Source organism: Moschus berezovskii, chromosome 2 (assembly GCF_049115385.1).
Source record: "Moschus berezovskii isolate FMDL1 chromosome 2, NW_MosBer_1.0, whole genome shotgun sequence".
Lineage (NCBI taxonomy): Eukaryota > Metazoa > Chordata > Mammalia > Artiodactyla > Moschidae > Moschus > Moschus berezovskii.
In genome coordinates, this window is record NC_142461.1 from 75,390,607 (window position 1) to 75,402,940 (window position 12,334).

At 37.7% G+C, this 12,334-nt stretch overlaps 1 protein-coding gene and 1 pseudogene across 4 annotated transcripts in view; one reads left to right on the forward strand and one right to left on the reverse strand.

Annotated features, from left to right (window-relative positions):
- Nucleotides 1-12,334, reverse strand: part of ZRANB3 (zinc finger RANBP2-type containing 3) — a 302,617-nt gene that overhangs the window by 78,073 nt on the left and 212,210 nt on the right. For all 4 annotated transcript variants that reach the window (XM_088829053.1, XM_055397579.2, XM_055397578.2 and 1 more), the window contains exon 9: nt 204-323. In XM_088829053.1, coding sequence (XP_088685179.1) covers nt 204-323 — 120 coding nt within the window. The remainder of the gene's footprint in view (nt 1-203; nt 324-12,334) is intronic.
- On the forward strand, nt 2,954-3,303 carry LOC148778549 (cytochrome c oxidase subunit 6C pseudogene; annotated as a pseudogene).

Consider the following 12,334-nt stretch of genomic DNA (forward strand, 5'->3'; position numbering starts at 1 on the left):
GTTGATCTCAATATTAGTACAATTTAAAAAATATATGCATTTGTATAATTTGCAATAAAATATGTAATAATAATTTATAGATATAAATCCCATAATCTGAAGAAGGTAAAAAGAAACCCACCTCAATTATAAAAACTACAATTGATGTTTAGGATATAAAAACTGCATCCTAAGTAGTGTTTTATAAATAAATGGTAACCTACCTTGTTTTCTATAACAGCTTCTGTGCAAGCTTGGAGCATGCTTAAATGGTGAGCAAAAACCAGAAATTTAAGTGAATCATTCTGAAGCATCATCTTAATATAATCCTTTACAGCACCTGCCTAAATATAAAAAGTTAAACCACATTAATGCCATAAAAATGTTTATAAGAAACCATGCCACTTAATAAAGCAAGAAAAGCCTGAAAACCAGTAAGTTTCTATGAACTTTAACTGCTTTGTCCTCAAGGCAGCCTATAGCAGAAACCCACACCTAAAGTAACACGTGAAAGTAGAGGAACATGAGAGGGAAAAAAGCTGAGAAGTAAAATAAGAACAAGATAAGAATTTAGATGGAAAAAAACAACAAGATAGGGAAGGAGTCTCAAAGCAAAGTGGGGAGTCAAGTAAGCCATGGTGAGTTGGTGGTTTTGTTCAGAAAGTAATTTTCAAAAAAAAAAAAGCTCATATAGAGGAGTAAGTGGAATAGAGTGAAGGAGAAAATGGAAGATAAAAAGTCAAACAAATGGCATTTTGTGGGTGGGAGAGAAACTGAAAAAGAATAAGAAAACTGAGCTGAAGTTTAAGGGTTAAGGAAAGTTGTTTTTTCATTTCTTTTTAACTAAGAAACTAAGGTAGATTTACAAAAAGGCTGTTAAAGGTGTAGAAAGACTGAGAAAAATGAGAAATGAGGGGACTGTGCTTGTCTCCAGGATGGTGCAGGTTGCAGAAGAGGCTGGAGTGATGGGATTAAGAGCTCAGCAGGGAGGTGAGAGAGAACAGGGAGGGAGACAAAGAAATCGTGAGGCAGAAGGGAGAAAAATCATGAAAGCTCATACTGAATAGGCTTTTCTTAGCTAGAAGCCAGGTTACCAGTTAAGCATAATAAATCAATATGAGATGAATTAAACAGGAGTTAAATTTAAAATGGATAGCAAGAATTAAATTTAAAACATGAATACAGTATCTCTTAACTGTTAAAAAAAATTAGTCAGACGTTTTGGGAAAAGATAGCAGGCTGAATATATTTAACCTCCACTCCTCAGTGCTATATTTAAATGATAGAAAAATGTATAGAGAAAAAGAGGTTGGAGAGGGATCAATAGCAACAAAACTTTGCAAGTGAAAAAGCAGACAGACGCCTGGTAACTGATTAGCCAACCTGACAGTTCTTAAGCTGCCAGTATGGAGTGTTGAGAAGTACCTGGTTTAAAATGGCGTGATCAGAAAAGGATCAGGAAATGTCACCTCTGGAAGTGAGGATAGGGATGTGGCTAAAATAGGAAGACTGTTTGAAAAAGTGTTTAAGTATCTGAATATGTGCCGTGCTGATCCCATTCCACATAAGAGGTGACCTCCCAATCCATCCTGGAAGAAAACTATAAATTTATTTTCTAGAGAGGGCAAAACAGAGGTTATCCAGATGGAGGAATCCTACACTGATGGTAAGTCATGCTGCAAAAATCAAGGGGGTTAGATGTAAGTTACATAACACATAGGGAGAGCTGACCCTTTCTCCCCACTTTTTTTTATTCCCTAGGGTCCCCAAACAGAGACTTAGGCAAGGGAGAAGAATCGTGTAAAATGATTCTTTTCAGGAAAAGCAGACCAGTAAAAAAAAGACTAAAGACATTGATATTGGGGTTCCTCAACAAGACATCCCAATCAGATCACTCAATTATTATCCTTCAATAAACATGGAAACTTTACACACCCATGAAGAGTTCCTAGTTAGCGTTTAAAGTCTTGTAAATAAAAGCAAGCAAACAAACAAAAAAACCCACCAGACATTTGTAGAAAGCAACCTACATGAATAGATCAACAATGCAGAAAGAGAAAAAAAACAAACTAGAACAACAGGATACTACAAAAAGGAAAATAAAAAAGAGTGGGGGGAGTGGGACAGAATTGTCTTGGAAATTAAAACTATAATAGCAGAAATGAAAAATCTACTGGTTACTAAGCTGAAGAAATCTTCCAGGAAGTAGATGGAAATATAAAATAATAATAAGAGAAAACATAAAATATAATTAGAGAACCAGACCATGAAAACAATATGTGAATAATAAAAGTTCTAGAAAACAACACAGAAAAAAATGGAAATTAAAAAAAAAAGAATATTTTACAGAACTTAAAACTGGAAGTTTCCAAAATGGAAACTGGAAAATGCCCAATGAAGATCCTTCAAAACAGATGAAAATGGACCCAGAGCAAGGTCCATAATCATGAAATCTTAGGACACTGGGAACAAAGAAAGAACTCTACAAGTTTCTAGAGAGGGGAGGAACAGATTTCACAGAAACAAAACAGAATAAAAAGTCTGAATGGCATTGGCTATCTCAACATTGATACTGAATGAGAGAAAACGATTTCTAACTAACAATTCATATCCAGCCAAATTAAAAATCAGATATAAAAGTTGAACAAAGGCATTTTCAGATATGCAGAGTTTCAAACAATTTACTGCCAATGTACCCTTTCTTGAGAGGCTACTGGAAAATGTACAGCAAAACAAGAGAATAAAAAATAAAGAAAAAAAAATATATATATTTGAAAAAGAAGTAATTCGGCATAAGGGAGAAATAGATAAAAATCCCTGATGAGAGTTCCACAGCAAACCTAAAGAAAAATCGTCCAGACTGCAGCTGATCAAATGCTACAGGAGAAATTAAGTGGATAAAATTGACGCAATGCTGTCCATTTCTCCATCCTGAAAGGACATTGCGGTTGAGCCGTCGAAAAGAAAAACTACCATGTCCACTGCTTTGGCAAAACCTCAGATGCATGGCCTCTTGGCCAAACGTCTGCGATTTCATATTGTTGGAGCATTCATGGTCTCCCTGGGGTTTGCAACTTTCTATAAGTTTGCTGTGGCTGAACAAAGAAAGAAGGCATATACAGATTTCTACAGAAATTTGATTCCATGAAAGATTTTGAGGAGATGAGGAAGGCTGGTATCTTTCAGAGTGCAAAGTGATTTGGAATACAAAGAATTTCTTTGGGTTGAGTTCCATGGAAGTTTATTATTTTCCTGTGTTCCTGAACTATGAAACTATGACTATCTGGGGTGAGAAATGGTCTCTCAATAAATAAACAATTAACAAATACTGTGGACATTAAAAAAAAAATTGACGCAATGCTAACATTTAAAGATATTGTGAGGAGACTGGACAACTAAGGTAAAGTTTGAGGCTGAATTAGTGAAAAATGAGTCATAAGAGAAAAAAACAAATCCATAGTATATTGTATTGTTCATCTATAAATATTATAAACATGGTTCTAATAATGTACTGACCAAACCAAAATTAGTATAAATTTGTATAAAATTAGTAAAACTGTAACTTTCTCCCTCTCTTCATCCATTTCGATCTATTGATCCATCAATCTGTCAATCTGTCTATCTCCCTATCTATCACTGTTTGAAGAATGGGAACAGGAGAAAGGTCTGGGTGTGAGGGTGGCGCTGAAGACTGAAAGGGCTAAAATTTATCTTACATATAGAGAAACCAGTTGATGACACCTAAAATGACACTTGCTGCAAAACAAGCAGTAATACCAACCAAGAAGCAAGATAAACCCATTGCTGAGGGATCTGAAGTAAATCCCTCAAAATCAGCTACAAACGAACGTGGTTGCCTCCAGGGAATAAATTTAGGGAACTGTTATTTTTTCTGAAATTTCTATTTCTCCTCATTAAATTATGATCACATGTAGCTTTCATAATAATTAAAAATTTAAAAAATAGGAAAAAGTTTAAAACATTTTAAAATTGAAAAATACCAATTTAAAATTCATGCATATGACTATCAAGTCACAAGATTGATTCTCTCCAAGCTACATTTTGTATGTCTACATTTTCTAAAGACTAAAAATTCATACAATAAGATTGGAGGCTGTTAAGAACTTTTAGCCTTGGATTTCAGTGCCTCAGAGGTGGAAATGAAGCCCTCTCAAAATAAGGAGCTATAAATTCCAGATATGTTGCCATGGTAACCGAACCACTTTAATAAACTGCATGTTTGCCTAAAGAGCTATATTTACTGTGATAAGCCTTTCAAAAAGTACATGTCAAGTTGGAGTATTTTTAAGGTACATTCATTTACCAACCACTGCAGACTTACAGACTAAATAATCACTGCACCCCTAGTCTCAGATGCATTCCCCACTTCTACACAAGCAAGCTATTTCTACCAGAGTCTCCTCCACTACCAACACCCCCTCCTCATACAACCAGAAACTGCTGGTGCCAAAGCTTAAGCCCCTTTCCATCTATTCCTCCCAATCACAGGTTCAGAAAGGCTTATTGTTACTATTAATATTATAAATTCAATTATATAAAGTTCAATGGGCTAAACTGTCTTTTGGGACTAACCTGTTAGCTATTGTTGTGATGTTGCTTCTGAGGAGAAAATGTGTTTGCAGAATCAAAAAATCTACACAGCAAAGGGACTCTGGGATTCTCTTAGGTTCTTAGGTTGGGGACTGCACAGGTTTGCATTTTAAAATGAACTATACATGCATTTTCCCTGTTCTGATTCTAGTCTGATTAAAAGTCACTGCATTGTCATATTTTAAGTTATCTGAATAGAAGTTTGCTTTTGAAATAGCTAAGTGCATATTATCGGAGAAGGCAATGGCAAGCCACTCCAGTACTATTGCCTAGAAAATCCCATGGATGGAGGGGCCTGGTAGGCTGCAGTCGGTGGGGTCGCTAAGGGTCGGACACGACTGAGCGACTTCACTTTCACTTTTCACTTTCACACATTGGAGAAGGAAATGGCAACCCACTCCAGTGTTCCCGCCTGGAGAATCCCAGGGACGGGGGAGCCTGGTGGGCTTCCGTCTATGGGGTCACACAGAGTCGGACACGACTGAAGTGACTTAGCAGCAGTAGCAGCAGCAAGCGCATATTATATAGGAATGGCAGGTCCTGTTAACGATCAGTGTTTTGGTCACACCGGTTCAGGTTTTATAGAAGCCGGAGTGCTCATAATTTCATTTCATTTTACTAAAATTGGTCTGTTAGTAATGTGTCTGTGAGCCAAAGTTCTAATTTAAATAATTAATGAAGACTACACACTATATCTCATTTAAGGAAATGCAGGAATAATGAGAATATGTTATACGATGTATTTCTTAAACTTTTTTTTCCAGTGAACAGGTATACATCATACTTTTTGAAGTAAAAGTAAAGAAAAACCTACATTGCATTAAAGACCTGAGGAAAGTTACTTTAAGTTGTCAGTCTTTAATCAAATAATAAAATGGGAAAAGAGCAAAAAAACACCAAACTTGAGCTATGACAAAGACTTTCTCCTTGACCAAACTTCAGTCACGTTCCTCTTAGCCCTCTTCTTAAGTAGGCCTCAATTTTGGCCTCCCAAGTCTCTCTTGCCCTTTCCAGGTCCAATTTTAGCAAGAATCCTGCTAAGGCAGTTTATCAAGAATGCCCCCACTCTTGATACCTGATTAACTCTTGATATCTGATCAAGTTCCTAATCCTCACTATTTACAGCTAATTTCTTGGCCTTCTTTTTGCAAGAATTCTGTTTTGACCTTGGTTTTGATCTGATAAATGCACACATCCCTGCTGCAAGAATGTCTAGAATTACCAGTTATCCAAGTAGAAGAGTGAGTGACCAAAGGAACCATAACTGATTTAATGAGCAATCCATAGTTTCACTGTACCAGCCTATGCACTTAGACATGCATAGTTTAATCTTTGAGACAAGCATGTGCTGCTGGCAGGGGCAACCAGTTTAGCAAAATCTCCCTATGCTTGATGTCTCCTCTTAGTAATTTTCTGATCACCGACCTCTTTATCCTGCTTGTTGGCTATAAATCCCCAGCTCTCTCTGCTGTGTTCAGAGCTGAGTGATCTCTCGCCTCAGTTGCAATAGAGTTGACTCCGATTGCACTCTACTGAGATAGAGTCAATTCCTTGAATAAAGTCTTCCTTACTGTTTTAACAAGTATCAGAATAACTTTTTCTTTAGCACCTATAACTTGTAGCTAAGGGAGCATGAGTTAAAAGAAGCTTCTCCTTAAGTTTTGAAGTCCTCAATCCCAGACTAAATGGCAGATCTGTTTAGATACCTGGTGTGTGTGTGTGTGTGCTTAGTCATGTCCAACTCTTTGTGACTCAATGGACTGTAGCCTGCCAGGTTTCTCTGTCCATGGAATTTTCCAGGCAAGAATACTGAAGTGGGTTGCCATTTCCTGCTCCAGCGGGGTCTTCTTGAACCAGGGATCAAACCCATGTCTCTTGTGTCTCCTGCACTGGCAGGCAGATTCTTTACCACTGCACCACCAGGCACATGATTTAAGGACAACTCTTCAAGCCCATATTAGTCAAGAAGAGGTGAACTGTGATTGGTCTAAGCGAGTCTAGTACTTTCATTCCCCAGTGACTCTGACTTATAGGGAAAATGGGAAGTCTGCTGGAGGCTTCAAAAACAAAAACAAAAATAATGCTCACTGACAAACGGACGTTATGGAAAACTTCCTTGCTTTGGATGTTATGACCTGCACTTGACACCAGGGCTTCCCTGGTAGCTCAGCTAGTAAAGAATCCACCTGCAGTGAGGGAGACTCCAGTTAGATTCTTGGGTTGGAAGTTCCCCTGGAGAAGAGATAGGCTACCCACTCCAGGATTCTTAAGTTTCCCTGGTGGCTCAGATGGTTAAAGAATCTGAATGCAATGCAGGAGACCTGGGTTCAATCTCTGGGCTAGGAAGTTCTCTTGGAGGAGGGCAAGGCAACCCACTCTGATTCTTGCCTGGAGAATCCCCATGGACAGAGGAGCCTGGCAGGCTATAGTCCGTGGGGTTGCAGAGTCAGATATGACTGAGCGACTAAACACAGCACAGCACACTGCAGCAATTACCCTGGGGCTACTATGGAAACTGTTGAGCAAAGTGGTGAACTAGGGCAGCCACAGTAGAAAGAAGAATCCAGATTCTTTAAAAAAAACAAAAACAACCCTTTATTGAGATATAATTCACACACCATAAGACTCACCCATTTAAAGATTACAGTACAACAGTTTTTAGAACATTTAGAGTTGTATATCTTTCACAATTTCAGAATATTTTCATTTCCCTAAAATCTTTCATCTCTTAGTAATCACTCTACCTCCACTGCAGGTGCCTGTATCAACCTAGCTGTAGGCAAGCACTAATCTACTTTCCATCTCTATGGACTGGACTATTTTGACATTGCATACAAATGGAATCACACAATATGTGGTCTTTTGTGACTGGCTTATTAGCATAATGCTTTCAATCCATTAACATTGAAATTGTTGTAGCATTTTTCAGTGTTTAACTTCTTTTTTTATTGCCAAGTAACAGTCTACTGTGAGGACATACCACATTTTACTTGTCCTATCATCAGTTGATAGCCTCTCTGACTATTGTTTTTATTCATTTATCTATTTCACCCTATAGTTTTTTACTGATTTGTAAATTTATGATAGTTAATTTGTCTTTTATCCTTTAAAATGATTTTAAATGAGGAAAGGAAAGTAATAAGTAAAAGGAAACATTGCTTATTTACCCCTCTAACGTCCCTAGTGGCTCAAGATGGTAAAGAATCTGCCTGCAATGTGGGGGACCTGGGTTCGACCCCTGGGTTGGGAAGATCCCCTGGTGAAGGGAATGGCTATCTACTCCAGTATTCTGGCCTTGAGAATTCCTTGAGTCCATGGGGTCACAAAGAGTTAGACATGACTTCACCTACCCTGCAGACCACCACAAAGAAAGGCTAGGAATTTGTCTTCTGCTCTCCCTTTCCCCCTGCCAATGGTTGTTAATTTAGAAACCATTTCATCAACCTGACAAAAACATTTTCAAATCTGGTAGAAGACAACTTTTTAGGGAAGAATGGTCATTCCACACTCTTGTCAGTGTTCTGAACATTTTTACAGAACCCCATGCCAAAATTTTCCCACAGGAAACTTCCAAAGATAACTTGGGTAAATTATAAGAAGTGTGATTTTCTTCTTGCCAGGCATGCTTAAAAACACATCTGTAAATAGAAATCTAACATGCCTAATACATCTAGTCTTTTGACACTGACCAAGTTCTGCAAGCAGCCTATTTCATACCAAGAAGCAGAAGGGCTACAATACTGTATATAAGAAGAGAGTAACCTAAATTTAATACCTTAACCAACACAATTTTACAAAAGAACCTGGGATCCTAAACCTTTCCATAAAACTTTTTGGAATAAGATATTATTATAAAGCAATTGTTCAATCTAATCTATCTTTTTATCTATCAGGCAAAGACAGATGAGAGAGAATAGTCCCATGAATAATCTACTCCACTATGTTAACCAAATTTAGGCAAAGTTAGAAAGTAAAGGCAACATTACTATGGACTTTAAAAATATTTTTCATAAAAATTTTATTTCATGTGAGTTTGATCATAAAAGTCTTTGATCAAAAGAGCTAATCTAATTCTTTAAAAACTGAATCAATTTTGAAAAACATTCTCAATTTCTTTCTAAACTCCATCCATTGATCACATCAATAAGGTAATCAACTTTATATGACTAAGCATGAATAAATCTTATTTGGGCATTTAAAATGACAACACATAGAATGTACAGATTTTTAAATTCTATATCTTCTCTTTCCATACCTGAACAGAGATGCTAAAAAATCAGTAACAGGGAAACAGAAGCCACCTTAAACCCATGGTCACCAACAAATATTATAATTATTCTGCTACCTTAGTGGAATGATAGGTAAGTGTATGTACTTTGTAGTCAAACTGTCCATGTTCAAATCCTGCCTCCCTCATTTACAATCTGAGAGTCTCTGAGCAAGTCACTTAAATGCTGTACCTTGGTTTCCCCATAAAAGGGGATAGAAAGTACTTATTACACAAAGAGTAGTAGTAAAAATTAAATGAGTTAGTGAATAAACATTGCTTGAAACAGTTGGTACATGGTAAACACCATAAGAGTATCAGCTCATATTTTTACTATATTTCTCTGCTACTGCTGCTAAGTCACTTCAGTCGTGTCCGACTCTGTGTGACCCCATAGACGGAAGCCCACCAGGCTCCCCCATCCCTGGGATTCTCCAGGCAAGAACACCGGAGTGGGTTGCCACCTCCTTCTCCAATGTGTGAAAGTGAAAAGTGAAAGTAAAGTCGCTCAGTCGTATCCGACCCTTAGTGACCCCATGGACCGCAGCCCACCAGGCTCCTCCATCCATGGGATTTTCCAGGCAAGAGTACTGGAGTGGCTTGCCATTGCCTTCTCCGCTATATTTCTCTAGTAAACAGCAAAAACAATTTTAACCTTGCTACTTTCTTCAAAATCAGAACCTATGTCTCTTAACTCTCAAACTTCCCACTGCCCAGAGAAAATAGAATTCATCATTTGAGAATTCTGTTACTTTTCCTTACTTTTTTTTTTTACTCATTGTTCACTTCCTTTCCTTTCATACAAGAGACATATTTCTTCTCTTCTTCTTCCACTTGTGACTCCAAACTTAACCATTCCTGCCACCTCAAAATGGACTCCCTGATAGCTCAGTTGGTAACAAATCCGCCTGCAATGCAGGAGGTCCCAGTTCAATTCTTGGGTAGGGAAGATCCACTGGAGAAGGGATAGGCTACCCATTCCAGTAATCTTGGGCTTCCCTTGTGGCTCAGCTGGTAAAGAATCTGCCTGTAATGCGAGAGACCTGGGCTAAACCACTCTTAGTTCTTGAGTGGATATCTTCCCATCTTTCCTAAAGCCACGTAGCTAATATACCACCTTCCTCCTCTAAAAAGAAAATATCATTGTTTTATGTGTACTTTATTATTACTGACCATCTCCTTACTAATACAGGAAACCTACAGCTCCTGACTCAGGAAGGTTCTTTACCACTGAGCCACCAGTGAAGCCCTCAGAGCCAGAGACCCTTTCCTAAAAAAAAAAGAACTGGCTCAGGAAGAGGCACCCTAGTCTCACAACATCTCAGTCCCTGTGCAGCAAAGAACACTGCAGTGACCTCACTAAACCTCACTGCGTGGTATAAGTAGGATTCCCTCTGTTTAAGCTGTGGAGGCAACATAGCAGACAGAAAATCTGCTTTGTGTTGAAAGTAATTTGCCTTTGCAAAGTTTTTAAAGCACTAAGAAATGCTGCCATCCCCACAGTGACAGGAAAAGTTATGGGTTGTTTTCATCATTTTCTTAGAAAAATAACTGGCCTTTCTCTTAAAATGGTTTTCTAAAGAGATATGGTTGCAAGGTACCAGAAAATAACTGAGAGTTGGCTAAACCATGCATACAACTTATATCTGTTTTTTTTCTCTAGGACAGAATTAGGCTGATCTTAAATCTAAAGAATCTGTTCAAGACTTGTTGCTGAGAAGGAGGCAGAGGGTGTGGGAGTGATGGATTGGGAGTCTGGGATTAGCAGGTGCAAACTATTATACAGAGAATGAATAAACAAGGTACTACTGAATAGCATAGGGAACTATATTCAATATCCTGTGGTAAACCATAATGGAAAACATAAAAAGGAATGTATAAATATGTATAGCTGCATCCCTGTGCTGTACAGCAGAAACTAATACAACATTCTCAATCAACTACAATTAAAAAAAAGAATCTGTTCATTTTCACCTATTATATTCTCAACAAGTATCACAGAGGAATAAAAATAATGGTATAGAGAAAGAAAAGTAATTGTAATTACCTCAGGTTCTTCAACAATTGGCTTTGTACTAGCAACATTAATTATTCTATGGTCATTTCCTTGGTTAGCACTTATCATTATCACTTATGCTTATCATTATTAAATTTCCTGTTAAGAAGTATCTGAAAAAGGGATCTCAATAATGTAAAAGCAAACATGTTTAAAACTTCTACAGAGACCTCCCTGGTCAGGGAACTGGATCCCACATGCTGCAATTAAGTATTTGCATGCCACAACTAAAGATCCTGTACAGCCAAAAAAAAAAAAAAAAAACTTACATAGCCTCTATCCTCGCTAAGAAGTATTTAAACTCAAATGGCAGAACAGCATAAATGTTTGTACAGCACATGGATGTTATATGTCAACACCATTATATAGTACTGCATTGTATATATTAAAAATTATCATATTAATATGGTCTAATTTGCTGACCTAATTGGAAGCACTGGAATTGTTATTCCCATCTGCTTAAGACACTGTGAAAGTGAAAACGAAAGTTGCTTAGTCGTATCCAACTCTTTGCAACCCCATGGACAGTAGCCTGCCGGGCTCCTTTGTCCATGGAATTCTCCAGGCAAGAATACTGGAGTGGGTAGCCATTCCCTTCTCCAGGGGATTTTCCCAACCCAGGGATCAAACTGGGGTCTCCTGCATTGCGTTAATTTTTTAGCATCTGAGCTACCCAGAAAGCCCTCTAAGATGTTGTAGGATACGAGTAAAAGAGAAAACATGAGGAAGAAATCTATCCTGGAGGTTTATAAAAATAGGATAGATGGAGATCCATTTGTCTGGAAGATTTTACATGGTAACTCTGCCTGGAATAAAGTAAGAGGCCAGATGGCCCTAAGAAGTCCTTTTGAGTCCATTGTTCTGTAACCACAGTGAATAGAGAGTGTAAAAAGAGTGATATAAATGGATGTAGGAAGTATTTATTTCCTCAGAAGAGCTGACAAGGACAAGAATTTACACTTTACACGTTAATTTATTTATTATCAAGTTACACTTTTTAAAAATTAAATATCACAAATCATGAAGAGGTCATTTAATTTTAGGCAGTAATTAAACATATGCCTCTAAAAATAGCATATCCTAGAGAATTCCCTGATAGTCTACTGGCTAGGACTCCATGCTTTCACTGTCAGGGGCCTGGGCTCACACCCTGGTCTGGGAACTAAGATCCCATAAGACCCATGTCATGGCCAAAAAAAGAGAAAAAAAGTAAATAAAATAAAATTGCATATCCTATAAATATACTCTTATACTCATATCCTATAATACTCATACCCTATAAGACAGGGAAGCCTGGCATGTTGCAGTCCATGGGGTCACAAAGAGTTAGACACGACTGAGCGACTGAACTGATAAGTATACTCACACAAATGCATTTACTTGAAAACTCATTATTTTCTTCAAATTCCTTCTTTTTCTCA